The sequence below is a fragment of the Nicotiana tabacum genome, chromosome 20 (assembly GCF_000715075.1).
Source record: "Nicotiana tabacum cultivar K326 chromosome 20, ASM71507v2, whole genome shotgun sequence".
In the NCBI taxonomy this organism is placed as follows: Eukaryota; Viridiplantae; Streptophyta; class Magnoliopsida; order Solanales; family Solanaceae; genus Nicotiana; species Nicotiana tabacum.
In genome coordinates, this window is record NC_134099.1 from 93,853,310 (window position 1) to 93,869,819 (window position 16,510).

General features: G+C 39.6%; 2 protein-coding genes across 4 annotated transcripts; one reads left to right on the forward strand and one right to left on the reverse strand.

Moving 5' to 3' along the window:
• The first annotated feature begins 9,630 nt into the window (after window positions 1-9,630).
• Window positions 9,631-10,375, forward strand: LOC107813154 (gibberellin-regulated protein 1-like). Of its 2 annotated transcripts, none has more exons than XM_016638375.2 (3): window positions 9,631-9,785; window positions 9,921-9,963; window positions 10,035-10,375. In XM_016638375.2, exons 1-3 carry the CDS (start codon window positions 9,699-9,701, stop codon window positions 10,214-10,216), a joined length of 312 nt encoding a protein of 103 aa, XP_016493861.1. In that variant the 5' UTR covers window positions 9,631-9,698; the 3' UTR covers window positions 10,217-10,375. The 2 variants fall into 2 exon arrangements, with proteins under 2 accessions (XP_016493861.1, XP_016493862.1); XM_016638376.2 differs by having other exon boundaries at window positions 9,631-9,782.
• Window positions 10,376-12,558: 2,183 nt separating this feature from the next.
• LOC107813155 (putative HVA22-like protein g) lies at window positions 12,559-15,781 on the reverse strand. 2 transcript variants are annotated; one of them, XM_016638377.2, is made up of 7 exons: window positions 15,529-15,781; window positions 14,636-14,676; window positions 14,451-14,549; window positions 14,232-14,288; window positions 14,087-14,150; window positions 13,779-13,982; window positions 12,559-13,430 (listed from the first exon to the last, which is right to left on the reverse strand). In XM_016638377.2, exons 2-7 carry the CDS (start codon window positions 14,665-14,667, stop codon window positions 13,026-13,028), a joined length of 861 nt encoding a protein of 286 aa, XP_016493863.1. In that variant the 5' UTR covers window positions 14,668-14,676; window positions 15,529-15,781; the 3' UTR covers window positions 12,559-13,025. The 2 variants fall into 2 exon arrangements, with proteins under 2 accessions (XP_016493863.1, XP_016493864.1); XM_016638378.2 differs by having other exon boundaries at window positions 15,533-15,775.
• Between the last annotated feature and the right edge of the window lie 729 nt (window positions 15,782-16,510).

A 16,510-nucleotide genomic window follows, 5' to 3' on the forward strand; every position in this document is an offset into this window, starting at 1 on the left:
CCGAAGAAGTTTAGAATGCCCGACCTCCCGAAGTACAATGAAACCTCGGACCACAACGAGCACGTCACTGCTTACACTTGTGTGGTGAAGGGCAACGACCTAAGGGACGACGAGATCGAATCTGTCATGCTAAAAAAGTTTGGGGAAACACTCTCGAAAGGGGCCATGATGTGATATCACAACCTAGCACCAAATTCAATAGATTCATTTGCCATGCTGGCAGATTCTTTCATAATGGCACATGCTGGTGCCATCAAGGTGGCTACAAGGAAATCCGACGTCTTCAAAATCAAACAAAGAGAAAATGATATGTTACGGGATTTCGTATCTCTATTTCAAATGGAGCGAATGGAATTACCACCACTCTCCGATGACTGGGCAGTGCAGGCCTTCAACCAAAGCTTGAATGAGCGAAGCTTGGTGGCTTCAATGCAACTGAAGCAGAATTTGATTGAATACCCCGTCATGACTTGGTCGAATGTCCACAACCGGTATCAGTCGAAGATTAGGGTCGAGGATGACCAACTGGGATCCCCCTTGGTCTCGGTATATCCAAGCAGACTCCTAGAAAAGGAGCCAAAGCCAAATAAGGAAAGGTACCAACCATACACCGAAGATAGGAGAAACTCCCCAAGGCGCAACATACCCCGAAACGATCGAAGAACAGACCGAAGTCAGAATCCTCAGGGACTCGTGAGCAGAGTCGAATTCAATAGGCACATAGGACCGACAGAGGCACCCTGCCTATCGGAATACAACTTCAATGTTGACGTTTCAGACATCGTATCTTCCATCAGTAAGATCAGAGACACCAGGTGGCCAAGACCTGTATTATCAGATCCGTCACAGAGGAATCCCAACTTAATGTGCAAATTTCATGGCACACACGGTCATAGGACTGAAGATTGCAGAATGCTCCGAGAAAAAGTGTCCAGGCTACTCAACAAAGGGAACCTCTGAGAGTTCCTTAGCGACCAAGCCAAAAATCAGTTTCGGGAAAAATAGACAAACAGGAAGAATGAAATAGATGAACCGCAACATGTCATCCACATGATCATGGGAGGAATTGACATCCCACGGGAGCCCTCTATCAGAAGAACAAAAATATCCATCACCAGGGAAAAGCAAACTCGAAGTTACATACTCGAGGACGCTCTCGCGTTCAGCGACAAGGACATCAAGACCATGTCTCAACCTCATCACGACGCACTGGTAATCTCTTTTCTTGTGAATACATTTCAAATTAAACGTGTACTTGTGGATCCAGGTAGCTCGGCCAACATTATCAGGTCGAGGGTGGTGGAGCAGCTCGGACTGCTTGACCAAATCATGCCCGCCTCTAGAGTCCTCAACGGATTCAACATGGCGAGTGGAACAATGAAAGGGGAAATCACCTTCCCAATCAACGTGGCTGGCACGACCCAAAATGCCAAATCCATGTCATCGAAGGAGATATGAGGTACAACACTTTGTTCGGAAGGCCATGGATACACTGCATGAGAGCATTACCATCAACCCTTCATCAAATGATGAAGTTTTTGACAAAGGATGGAATAAAAACTGAGTACAGAGAATAGCACACAACAAGAGAGATGTTCGCAGTGCACGACGTAGTGCCGGCATCGACGCCTTCGACATCGAAGGAGACAAAGAATAAGCAAACGGTGAAATAGCACTAACGAGACACGTTCTCGGCTATACCTGAATAAAACAAGCAAAGGATCGTGCCGCATCCTCGGAGCAAATATTGAAGGCATATCGAGGCTCAAAGCGCCATCGCCACTAAGGTATAACCATCTCCCTTTTTATTTACATCTTACACTAACCTTTGTGCAGGTGCCCGATCAGAACAGTCGAAGCGTGATCCATCTCGAAGACCTTAAGGTTTCAAAGCATACGTTGCACTCTTTTCCTTCGATCGGGTTATCCCAAGAAGGGTTTTACCGACAAGGTTTTTAATGAGGCAATATCTATATGCTACCTAAGGAAAATTTCACAAGTGTTCAAGGCTTCTCTTCAATCAACCTCGAACACTGGGGGGCATCCCTCTGGAAGATCACCTTCTCGAAGAGGTTAAGATGAGCCGAAAAGGGTGTTAGTAGGAAAATTATGTATCGGGCCAAACGGTCGAACGAACCATGTCCGTATAGAATAATTGAGCCCTTAACGGCAAAAACGTATATACTTGTGCCAAGTAATCAAAGAATACTTTTACCTCCATCAAAACGCTTTACGCCTCAAAGGAGTCCACTATTTTTTACAAGAAACAGCTCTAGAGCCAGGAATTTCCCGAACACTCGGGGACTGACGTCAAAAACTCGAAGCGGTAAGACCTCCGAGTTGGGAACTTCGAACTCCTAGGTCCTCAATGAGGCAACACCAAGTTTAAAAAGAACGGTTCCAGAGCAAAAAAAACTTTCGACGGCACGGGGACTGTCGTCAACTGTCACCTCATCAATATGCCGAAAACCCAAGGTTGTAAGACCCCAAGCGGGCAACCTCGAGGCATTAAGACCTTCATAAGGCAATACCAAATCTTTAAGACCTCAAGAAATGCATGAACTATACTAGTACCAAGTAACCTATTTGTAAGACCTCAAATAAGGCATGTTCAAATTTATAAGACCTTACAAAAGTCATAAATCTCAACCTTAAAAGTTAAGGCTATATATCCGAATTTATAAGACCCTTAAAAAGGCATACCCTCGATATAGACACTGAAACTACTTCACTCGGGGACTGAAAGGCTCCAGCCAAACACAATGATTACGGTCACAAAGTTATACCAGCCAAATTAACGCGACTCGGGGACGCCCGACCGTCGCTATAAAATCACAGGCCTTCAATTACTTTGAAAAGAATTGGTTAATCAGGCTACCCTCATTATAAGCAAAAGAGCTTCGATCATATCAGCTCCAAACAATGGGCTTCGAAACAACTCAGTCGTCGAGCGAAACCTCCTGAGGTGCTCATTTATCGCTACATAATGGCTCACAATCGAGGTTCTTATTGAGCCGTCGAAGAGTCGGGCAAACAAAAAACTTCAAAAAGTCTTTAACGAGGGAAAATAAAGCCCACATAAGAGGTCGTACCGACCCAATGCGTAAGAGCCACTGTCGCCAGCTTTAAATCAAAGGTCGTACCGACCCAATGCGTAAGAGCCACTATCGCCAGCTTTAAATCAGGGGTCGTACCGACCCAACACATAAAATCCTAAGGGCCAGCTTAAAATTCAAAAGCTTAAGGGTCAATGAGCTCAAGTCGAAATCCGACTCAGAGATCGAGCCCGAAATAGTTAACTAAAAATGCCCAAGGACAAACACATAAGAGCCGTTGTCGCCAGCCTATGTCGAAGGTCGACCTTGCGCGTAAGAGCCTACGAGCCAGCCTAACAAGCCCCAGGGCCAAATTACAAACCTAAGGGTTTTTTATCAAAGGCCAATTCGTCTGGCTAATCATTGACAAAATGTCAAAATTCAAGACGAAGGAGGGTATGCACAAACAAAAATTCATGGAAGGATAAAACCGAAAGGTTTCTTTGCATATACGCATGTATGAAACAATGCCAGGCTACACTTACAAAATTCTCTAAGAACACTGTACAAGGAATCAAAAAGGAAAAAGCCTAGTCTATTATCTCCTCGGGGACTACAGCCCCATCGGCCTCTTCTCTACTGTCTTCGGTATCAAATACGAGGAATCTGGCATCATATTCATCCACCTTAGCCTGAGCTATCTATTCCGAGAGATCGAAGCCCCTAGCATGGATCTCTTCGAGGGTTTCCCTTTGAGATTTACACCGGGCATATTCATTGCTTCTGCTCTCTCGATCAGAAGCCCCTCTTAACTTAGTTCGAGCTTCGGCAGCGTCTTTTAAATAGACGGCCGCTTTCTTGCCGGCCTTAGCCCAAATCTCTTCAGCTTTAGCCTGGGTGTCCACAACCTCGACCTTCATCTACAAAAGGTCAGATTCGAGATTTACAATCCTGCTCGTCTAAACCAAGCTATTTTTACGGGCATTCCGAAACTGCACCTCGAGGGCAGAAACCTTGGCCAAAGCATTCTTCTTGGCCGCAACATGGGCATTTATCTGAGCCCTTATCCCGTTACACTCATACTTGGCCTGGACAACCTCGCCCCAAAGGCGTTCGAGATCCTCTATCTTGCTCTACAACTACTGGCCTGGTCTCATCTACTGGCCTATCTATATAGGTCGAACGTACACCTACTGGCCTGGTCTCATCGTCCCTGGTAGAACCGCTCTCAATAGGAACGTGATCGCTCGAGACCCCACTTGGCCTGGGCAGCCCTCGGTCTCGAACACCCTGTACCTTCGACGGGAAAAGAAGACGACGGCAAAGGAGGATCCACTTTTCCAAGGCTAGGAACCTCAGATGACGTAGGATCAACAGATACATCTTCTTTGGGCAGGACTTGTCTTGTTATGAGCACCTTCGCCCTGCGAGGGTTACTCCCGTTTGTTATTATTCCTCGTTCATGAGGCCGACGACCCCCCCTCCTCTACGAGGGAGCACGATCTCACCTCAGGAAATTCTCCAATACCTGCGATGACGGAGTTAGTATGCACAGAGTACCCTCCAAAGAAAGCAAACCACACAGGACGTACCGTGGTGTTTTGCCTTCCACTTACCCTTGGATAGATCTCGCCACTTATGTCTGTCATAGGTTGAGCGGGCAGCCAGCTTCCAAGCCCAATCTGCTAGGTTGGGAACCTCATATGGCATCCACGGGATTATTGCAAAAATAAAAAGAAAAGCGTCTTCACGGAATCCGTCTCCACCATGAGCAAAAATGATAAAAATGCAAGTGTACCACTTACGAGTGGCATTCCATACCTCAGGAAATGGTAGGAACTCAATGGGGATAACGTCGGTAGTCCTTACTCAGATGAATCAATTTATCCACCCTCGGACCCCTTCTTCTTCATCATCGACAACGAAGGGCCTGGTGGATCGGCATCGTAAAGCTATCAGGCCTCGACAATGAAAGGGTCGGTACAATCTGATGAGATGGCTAAGGGTGAACTCGAGCTCGGCTTCTTCCGCAAAGAACCTCATCATTAGCGCTATTCTCTAGAACGATGGGTGAACCTATGCCAGGGTAGCCCGATATCTTTGACAGAAGTCAAGCACGACTCTATCGAGAGGGCCCAACGTGAAGGGGTATGTGTATACATTCAAAAACCCCTCTGTATGAGCCATGATGTTCTCTTCCGGAGAGGGTACCTGCAGTACCACTTTTTCTCCCCATCGACAGTCTCTTCTCACTGCCTCGAGGTGTTACTCTCTTATTGACGAAGTAAACCTTGATGCATGATCCCGATGACCTTCGACATTGGGAGGCCTCTCTAGCGAAAGGTCCTTCCTCAAGATAGAGCGTCTTGAGATTGGCTTACCAGGCACTGGCGGTGTACCACCGATTGAGCGGAAAGAAGAAGCGGAACCCTCCTCTTCTTGGAAAACGGATTTAGGTGTAGCAGCCATGGCTATAATAAAACAAGAGAAGGAAGACGAAAACTCGGGCGAAAACTTTGAATTAAAATGACGGAGAAGCTGACACAAGGAAGAAGAACTCTATGAAAAAGGGTAGCAGTTCAAAATAGTGAAATCCTCAGAAAAGAAGGAAATAAACTCATATATAGAGCAAGCGACGACTGTCCGTTTACCCTACAAGGCCAATTAATTCCGACTTTACCGTTATCACTTTCGGGAAGATGTACCGACAGGATCACCTCGATCATTTCATAACCATGTCGTACGATTAACATTGGCGCACGACGTTCGAGGGTTCAGAAACCCCCGCATCAACCTGGCCTCGAGATGGTACCCGATCTCGAGGATCTATGTCAAAATGAAAATAGGCTCTAAGGAGCCATCAATATCACTCTAAGCCTCGAGATGGTACCCTATTTCGAGGATCTCTGTCAAAATTAAAAATAAGCTCTAAGGATTTATTCGTATAAACCTAACCTCAAAGTGGTACCCTATCTCGAGTGTTTCTACTATTACAAGTATGAGTCATCCACCTAATTCTTTGGCCCTCGAACTACCTGAGCCCGAGCCAGTTCTCACTCGAGAATTACTAATAAAGCCTTAGAGCTATTTTTCACCTTCAGATCAAGTTACACACCCACTCGATTAGTCTAGTTCAGGGGCCATCCGAGTTCGGGCGTATCCTCATCTGGGGTCTATCAATAACGCCCTAGGGCTATCTTCACTCTAAGTTCAAATCAAGTTTTTTAGGCCACCCGAGCTCGAGCTAACTCTCACTTGTGGACTGTCTGTAAAAGTCTTAGGGCTATCTTTATTCTTAAGTGTTTGAGCAAATTCTCCCTCGAGGACTATCAACAAGGCCTAAAGGCTAAGTTTCATTCTAAAATTCGAAGCCCTATTCTCACTCAATCCGAAGTCGGGGGTTCCGGTGGCCTAAGTTTGTATCAATTCAATCAGGGCTCAGTCCTAGGAATGGCAAAGGGTCCCACGGAATATCATATTAGTCAATCAGGAACCGAGGGAATACCTACACCAGGCCTTGGTATTTAGACCGATCGGTGGGGGTCATGTACTCAGATTCTTCATAAATGCAAATAAAAGGAAATCCAGCATAAATCATAGACAAATTAAAGAAACATCTTTGTATTAATGAGCGATGATTACAAAAAGCCCATGAAGGGTCCTTACACATGATTACAAAAGCCCACTGAGGGTCCTTACACAGATATAAAGAAGCAAAACATAGCAGCTAAAAGTCTAAACTACTCTCGAGAATACATCCTCGGAAGCAATTTCTTCGAGAACCATTTCCTCGGGGGCCTCATCTCGATCTTCCAAACGGCATCTTCAAGGATGAAGAAGAAGCAGAAAAAGATGAAGAAGCAGAAAAAGATGAAGAAGTGGTGGGTAAAAAATTTGGCGAGTATGGGTCTCGCCAGCACTACTATTGGGAAGCCACTTCTTGAGACGTTGCACTGGTGTGGGATGCAAAAGTTAGTAGATGTCATCACCTCACTCCACGAAAAGCAAAAGAAGTGAAGCACCACACCAGGTGGAAGTTAAAAGAAGTGAGCAGCAGTCTATGGTCCACATATCCTCTGATACAAAGATAATTTGAGATTTCTCTCTCATTATTTCGGGCCAACAACAACAACAACAACAATAAACCGGTGCGATCCCACTCAATAGGGGAAAGCTTTGAGAAAGGTCCACAACATAACTGGCGAGAATACTGTCGTGTGACCTTATGGCCACGGGCTTCAAACATGGGAGATAGAGTTGGATGAGGATGAAGAGAAGAAATGAGTTAAAGGATGTTGTAGAACGACTGAATGAAGTCTTGATTCAAGGAAGCTTCCATTTATAGAAAGATGGCAATGTAACCGATGGCACAATCAACTCATTTGGGAAATGCATCGACAGGGCGCAATAAATGCTTTTTGGGGAGGCGGCTCGGCAGCGATATTATCGATTTGAGAAAATAAACCGGTGCTACATTGAATGCTTATGGAAAGATGTACGGATGGGACATCTCGATTATCATAAAGGCTTACGTCATAAGCATGATGTCACCACAAGAGGCTCAAGGAGATCGGTGTCAAAATCGTTTCTTGTCATTTTCATTCTAAGAAACGTGGGGACTATCTGTATACGGCTAAAATCGGAAAGCCCGATTTTGTGATTATTATGATATCCCGCAGCCCATTTTCGAAAGGCTCGAGTCCAGTTCGAGGTTCGAACCTGAGGGTCCTTTATGCTCGACCTCGGGGCAGAGTAAATCGACGGCTATGATGAACGAGTAGGAGATTCCCAAGGCACAAGACTAAAGCTGACCAAGACTATTAGGTTAGTTCAAGCCCGTATCGTGGCATTAAATGGTTGTACCAGCCATATATCTTTGTAATAAATGCACATGTACTACATTGGGATTCCCCTAGTATATAAAGGGGACCCTTGTCATTTTGTAGAGATCTGACTTACAACGATTAAATATAAGAACATTCTCTCTACTTTCTAACTTAAACATATTTTCTTGATATCATTACTTACATTTATTGCTTACATTTGTTGTGTTCCATCTGTTGTTCTTCATTTATTGCTCATTATTGACCACAAAGAGCCTTCATCAAAGCTCTCAACAATGTTAGCCCTTCATCGGCTGCCCATAGCTCGTTATCAAATCCGACCTCGAGGCCCCGAATAATCAGGCTCGAGGCCCCGATTCTCATCCGCTCGGTTTGCTTAAAACACACTATTTTCAAGTTCTTATCTTATTTTCTAATCTCGTACTTAGCGTCTATCGCCTAATAACTAGCATAAAAACAGATCACATATTTTTAGAACCACAAAATTAAATCTAATTGTAATTACCATTTTCAAGGTAAACTTTTTTCATGGCAAGTGTGATACCTTGAATAAAACAACTTGATATATGTAGCTAAATTGTGTTAACAGTGTAAAAAGTTGCCTCCTTTCTTTTCTTATATGTATACAAGCACATCCAAGCTTCGATGGGTGAGATTAAGATAAAAAAACATAGTGTAAATTTCTTTCACAATATAGATGGATATAGCACCTTGCCTACTCATAAGTCATAAGTCATAAGTCATAAGTAAAGTTAACTCTTTATATTCCCTCCGTTCACTTTTAGTTGTTCATTTTTAACTTTGCACTTTCTTTAAGAAAAAATAAATGAAATATATATTTTACAAGTTTATCCATAATAATTATTGTATAATATTTTATAAAGTGTACTGGCAAATGATTATCTGGGGAATAAATAGTTAATAATAATTAAGGGTAAAACAAGGAAAAAGAATTTTATCTTTCTCTTGAGTTGCTAAAATTGACAAGTAAAAATAATAATGTCTTTTTAGTATAATGAACAAGTAAAAATAAATGGAGCGAGTAATAATTAAGATAACTTGGCAAAAGACATGATCGTACCTAACTTGATTTTCACAAAATGGGCGAAACATATAGGATAACTTATATAAATCTTCTCATTTTTCAAGCCGAGCCAGTCCGTTAATTTGTTGAACTATTTAATGGAATTTATGGTCGACCTCTTTTAGATATGACTGTGCCTATAGTGTTTGTAATTAACCTATAGTAGTTAACAGAGTCGTGCATTAATTGTGTGTAGAAAATTAAAACAAATGTCTAAATCAAATTGATCAGACCGCACAGTAACAATCCAAAAGACAATGCCAGCAGTACATTAACTTGAGTTGTCCAGTTCTTGTGTTTAATTGGTTCAGTCTGAGACAGCCCCTAGTTTCCAATAATATTGATACTATTATATTATGGAATAATAAAGCAGCCGATAGATTATAGGAGTAGTAATTTTTCAAAGAATATGTAAACATTAATCTTTTAATCAAGATAAAGTTGATCTTAAGATTACTTGTTTATAACAATTGGAACTTTCTGGTATGCAAAGAATTATTTTACTTCTATATATAAGATCAAGGGAAATGCATATCCTTTCCCTGTCTCCGCTAATGCCCCTATTTAGGTTATTGCCACGTCAAAGAAAGGAATAACAAAATAATTTTTAATTTTTCCAGCTGTTTACAGCTGTTGCTCACTTTCTCTCTCTATATAAGTGGATGGTTTTAAGCTTGAACTATAGTGCAAAAAGTTACTTCAGCTAAGTAGCAAGGACTTCGAGAGCTATTAGCCATGGCTATCTCCAAACTGATTCTTGTTGCTATGGTGTTTTTCTCTCTACTAGTTGTTCATCTTGTGGAAGCTGACAACCAAGTGGTGGTATTTTTTAATTAGCTTATGACTGTTGAAATATTTTTATGATACTACGTTTTTTCTTTTCTTTTTTGCATGCTTTAAAAATGATAGAAATTCCGTATGGTTACTAACGTCTGCTCATGAAACTTGATCATTCAGGTGAACAAGGATGCAACAAAGAGTTCTTATACCCCTAAATTAGGTATCCATATAAGCTACTTAATTTATTCTTTCCTTCTCTGAGTCTTGAGTTTTCTTTAACGAAATGTGCAGATTGTGGAGCAGCCTGTGAGGCAAGATGCCGTCTGGCGTCGAGGCAGAAAATATGCAAGAGAGCATGTGGGACTTGCTGCGCGCGTTGTAACTGCGCGCCACCTGGCACTTCCGGTAACCTAGAGCTGTGCCCCTGCTACTTTGCCATGACAACCCATGGTGGCAAGCGCAAGTGCCCCTGAATATATATAAGGACTTTAACAAATATGTATAAATATTAGACTTTACATTTACGAATACTCTCCTGTCTAAATATGCTTGCTATGATGATCACTCGTGTAATTTAATTTGCCTATGTGTATCGTTGTATATATAGCTAATAAGATGAGAAGCTTTTTGGACGTACGTGTTTGTCGCAAGATGCTACCTGAATTCTTACTAGGAGTACTATACGTGATAGTTACATATATAAGGTAATTGCATATCACGTTATGTTGATTGACTGGTGTTTTTGACATAACATCCGATCTGTGAAAATTGGGATGCTTGCAATTAAATTTTCGGAGTATCATGATTATCCTCTTTTTCTCTCGTATTCACTCAATTAACTAATAAGAACTAATTATACTATTTGTGGTGTGATGGATATTAATTCTTTTCATTTTTAGTCAAAATCTCGGGTTCGAGCCTAGGAATAAAAATAAAAAAAGTCTTGGTACAAACATTTCGCGGTGCAATTCAGATTAATCCGGCCCAACGCGAGTAAAAACTGATCATAAGAGTTAGTTACAGTTTCAGGTTTAGTTATAGGAATTTTGTCCATCTACATGCATAAATGGCCTTTCTTTGAAAATGCCATAGCTATAGCCTTTCTTTTTGTCCGAAAGTAGCTAGGTTCCAACAAGGTCGAGTGTCAAATCATTTCAAAAGTTAATCAAGTTGTTACTGAAAAGCAAAGTAGGATTATGATCAAAACAAAGAAAATATTAAGAAATTATCATGTTTTCTTGATTGATCTCTGAAGCTAAACAAAAAAAGGACACCTTCGAGTTTTCCATTTCTACGCTTGAAATTTGAAGGAAGCCTTATAATTACAACTACTATTTTTGGACATAAAAGGAAATATTAGTCGTAAATTTCTTTGAGGTATCGAAGGTAGAAAAAAAAAAGAGCTAAAACCAATTAGGGCGTTTTCATAATAAAACTAAATATGCCCACAATTTTATTTTTATCTTAATCTTAGTAAAATCAGCCTAAGGAAATAAGTCAAAAAGGTTTTGAGAGATGATCTTTACTTGGTAAGGACAATACATTTGATTAAAGTACAACTTAAGTCATCATGGACATTTCTTAAATTTCTAACTTTCTGAATAAGATGGTGTTTGGCTAAGTTTATAAGTCGGTCAAATTAGCTTATAAGTACTTTTTGGCTTACTTACGCATTTGGAAAGCATCAAAAGTGTTTATAAGTCAAGTATTATAAGCCATAAACTATAAGCTGGTCATCCCCGACTTCTTAAATTATAAGTACTTTTAGTTTGACCAAGACTTTTACTATTTTATCCATAATATTATTTTATAATTCGAAAATACATTTAATGAAATAAAGCTCTTAACTCTATTCTTTACTTCCCTGCCATCTTCCCGGGCTTCTTTCCCAGAAACATTATCCACCGTAGACATGAACAACAAAAAGCACTTTACCTTCAATATTAAATCAATCAAATTGATTTGAGTAAGAAAAGTTCTATCTTTTGTTAGTCGATTTCTTCATCTCTTTGAAACGTTATTGTTTTCCACCATTCAAAGTTTTATTATGAATATGAACTAAATTATCCATTTTTAATTGCATTGTGTTTGTAATGAGCAACAACGCAGTAATAATCATCTCATTATTGTACTTTAGCTCATTATTGCTAAAATAATATATACTTAATCTAATCAATTTTGAACTAAAAGTAAATCCATAAGTTAATTTATACTTCATTAGTTTAGAATCAAAAATCTTGTATAGTTACGTATATATTTATTAAATAGTTTTAAGGGGCATTTAAGTCATTACACATTCCAAGAAAATGCTTATCATCACCTCTTTACTAAACACTTAACTGTTTATTATCGGTTTCAACACTTAAATCTAAACACATATCTGCTTATTTATTAAATCATTTTCAGCATTTAAAAGTACTTTTCAGCATTTGATGCTTATCAGATACTTTGAATCAGCTAAGCCAAACGGGCTCCAATACTCTACAGCAGCATTCTTAATTTTTGATGGTTATTATGGACTGAATACATTATTCTTGGTACTTGGTTCAATGAAATTTCATGTATTATTAGTCTCACGGGTTACCTTCTAAATTTCGTTACACACGCAACAAATAAGAAATTATTAGCTTCAACAGTTCCTAAGAAGACCAGCATCAGATATGCTACCACCAATCCAGTGCTCAACAATTACACCTGCGAAGAGAGCACTCCTGAACAAACCTGGTCCACAGCACTTTTTTTTTTTTTTTGTTTAGTCCACTGAGCTTCCAACTCAAGTGAGACGAGGAAAAGAGAAAAGTACCAACTTGTACAGACAGCAAAATTTTTACCGCAATCGGATTCAGAATTCAGTAACCCAATTACAATTAAGTAGTTAAAATCTCATCCCAAGACAACGTACAATGTATCTGAATTTACAGTAACTCTCTACGAAGCTGAAAGTTTCATCGGCTCATGATCATTGCCAGAGCAGGAGCAGCAAACTGGAAGTTTCCCCAGAAAATGAATTAAGTATGAATTAACATCTAAATCACTAAGCACCTAACAAAAGTACTTAAATTTGGATTTTGCATAGTTCATCATGAATGGTAATTGCGTCCGGTGGCCCCTCCCAACTTGACCCCCTCATACTTCTCAATCCATGCAAAAAAATCATGGACTCCTTCAGTACTCAATGTAAGAAGACATGACCTGTACATTGAACTCGCTATCCTAAAGAGCATCGTTTTACCCACCACCCAGATTTTCAAACTTACATGTGTAAGGACCGGATGCGACAAGTCAAGGATTGGGTGCAAGCCGTGTCTTCCTTGATCTGGCACGTGTTATTCGAACTGCTTCCTCCATCACTATCTCAACAGGAGGTTTTGCACTTCGATTGTCCGAGGAAGGCACTCGATCAATCTGCACCACTTGAGTTTCGCTGGAACTCGAAGCTTTGGTAGTTTGAGCGAGGGCTTCACTTGGAGTTGCTTTTTGTGCATTTAAGGAGGCGGCAGGGGCAGCTACTGGAGGCGGTTGTGAGGGCTTCAGCACTTCTATTGCGTCTGCTTCATTTTCACTTGAAGATTCAGTAGAAGCAGGAGATGCTTGTTCTTCAGTCTGTACCCGTGTTGTTGGGGCAGCTGATCTATGTTTTGGTGGTGTTACTGTGCGCTGGCAACCTCTACTGCTTTGCCTCTGTGGCTGCAATTCAAGAAAAAAACTCACAATTGACCCTCTAACACAGGAGTTAAATTCCAGCAATACAATTGTGGAGAGAAGATTGCAGGTGGGAGGTCATGATAGATAGGCAACAAAATGCATGCAATAAACATAGGCAAACAAATAAGATCTCAGGTGTGAAGCTACTAAAACCATATGATTTAATAAACAGCAAAGTCATTTGTATAACTGGACAAGCAAATTTGTGCTCCTAAGGAAAATAAGATTTCAGATGTCAAGCTACTAACACCATTTTACGTAAATAGCATGACTCAAAGACAGCACATGATTGAGATAGGAAGATCAACTCTGAGACACATTAATGAAAACCTGAGTTGCGCGAGGAGTTGACTGAGAAGCAATATATTGCAATATATCAAAAATCCTCGTCTGCACATAGCTAGCAGCATTCTGCCAGTATAGCAATGCCATATCTCCTGCTCTTGTCCTCAATTCCAACAAACTACGATCAATATCAGTCTCATGCCTTAACACTACGGGTCTAAAGAAGGAATCATAGACATATGTTGTTCCCTGCAATAATTTTATGCGAAGACAAGACAATTAGGAGAAGATGGCCAGCAGAACTAGTCAAAGATTGAAATTTCTTTCAAGTAGGAGAGGATATGTGTGGATACCTTAGTTTTGGGGCACCACAAGTATATGAAGAATGCCAACTTAGCTTCGCTGTACATTGGAACCCTTCAAAGCATAACAAAAGGGTTAACACTAGTTCGGTTTAACACTAGTTTATATGAACAGCTAAAACTTTACTATGATTACCATGAAACAAAAGCATCACCAAACCTCTCACAAACTGTCAATACAGCAACTAAGATCCTGAAAATTAGGAGGAATGACGAAGTTACAGGCAACATTCATGAGAAGATACTTTTGAGGTCTAAAGAGCGAGTGCTGCAAAATTAGGAGGAATAATGAAGTTATAGGTGACATTCATGAGAAGATACTTTAGAGGTCTAAAGAGCAAGTGCTGCAATATACCAATACTGGCACCAAAAGCGAAGTTCCTGAATATTAGGTTTATTCATTTCCACAGTTTTAAAGCACTCATAAGCAGGATAAGCATAACCAAAGACCAGCCTGCACAAGGAAAAGGAAGGATCATGATTTGGGAAACTAGGACTACTAATGTTCAAAACTTTATGATGGGATATTTTCAAACTCACACAAGCCCTCTAGTGAGAAAAGATCCAATCATCTTGAATTCCTGTGACAGGAAAAATGTGAGTGCTCGTTAAGCACGCTCTAACATTAGTAACATACAGAATTCAAGTGTTCAACACATAGGGGAAAGAAACTTATGAGGAGCAGTCAGTTTAAATTTAATAATACAAAGATAAGAAATACAGGAAGTGCCAAGAATGCCATTCCTTTGGGCCTTTTGTTTCAAAGGCAACGAGTAACAACAATAACAACGCCGCAATCACAAACTATTTTGGTTGGCTATGGGTATCCTCTATGCCCGATCCTTTTCCAATACTAATATGAGTATTCAATGAAATTGCTTTTGGCTTCTACTTAATTATTTATAGACCATATATTTCCATATAAATCCACTCAAGGATTATATAGAATCTTCTCATTAGCTAATGAGTTCCAAAACAAAAGGAACAACATTGAGCCCCAAACACACAATATAAAGACAACAATAGGCCACAACTTAGTCCAGAATCACAATCAAGCTAACTATTTACTTATTATATTTTTTATGGGAGTAAGACAATCAAGCATTCACTTTGTCAAACACAGAATCGCCTTGCATTGCACCACTCATTTCATATACTAAAAATTTACGCAGATTGTGATTCAAGACTTTATGGCACACTAAGCAATGGAGTTAAAACCAAAACAAATTCACTTACTACGTTCTCTAAATATCTCCCAAGTTATCTAAACGGCAGTAGAGAAAATAGTAAAAGCAAGGATCGATGTTGTATAAGGACAGACCTCGACTTGAACTATACATACTTAGAATACACACACACACACAGAGGGTACAAGAACGAATTAAATTAGATAGTGAATGAGGCAAAGTTTCACTTAGAAACCCGATCAATACCTACAGTTGATGAATCGAATAACTGAACAAAAATCTGTACAAGGCAATTGATCGTTGGTTAATAAACGGAGAAGCAGAGCATGTAGCTTAACGGAGTGATTGTTGTCTGTTTATGGAAGATACCGGCGCCGGCGAACCGTTGCGATGTCGGCGGCGAGGGAGGAGAGAGAGGGAAGACCAGATTGTGTCGTTTTAAAATTCTATCTATCTAGGAGTAATTCACTCCGGTACCATTTTTAATTAGACTAGTCTTAGGCTGGCGTTTTAGGCTATATATCTTATATCAATAAGTATAAACTTTATAAATTATATAAATATTATTAAATAATGTATTTGAGTTATAATTTTTTTAAAAAAATTATAAGCTCTTGAAAATGACAAATACTGATCCTATTTAGTCAGCATTTTTTTTTTGATAGCTTAGTAATTTATTATTTATCCTTATTTCATTTTAACTTAGGATGAAAATAATTGTCTAAGTAAATATATTCTAGACAGGGTAACTAAAGAAATAAAAAAAATATGACAAATAAATTATGTAGCTAAAAGGTAAATATTCATTGCTGAGTAGTATTTAACTATAGGTGTGTGATGGAGCCTATTAGGTAAGAGACGAATTTCAAAGCTAATTCTTATTTTAAAGTCAAATTGTGTAATAAACATTTTTTTAACCAAAAAAAGTCCTTTTCATCTAGTTGACGGAAATATGCACTACAGTAAATTATGGTATTTCCTTGGAAACAATCTAGGTAATTTTTAATTATTTAAAGTCCTAAATATAAGGACTTCTTAATTAATTCAAATAAAAAAATTTAAAATAATAAATTTGATTATACACTTAAATATTAGCAAGGAGAATAATTAAGTAACTATTTTGTTTAGTGTGAACTCTATTTTAAAAGGGTAAAAAAGACGAACGACATTTCGCTAAGGGCTTTCGTACTTTTAATAGAGTATATAGATTAGTGGGGTTTTGCATTTT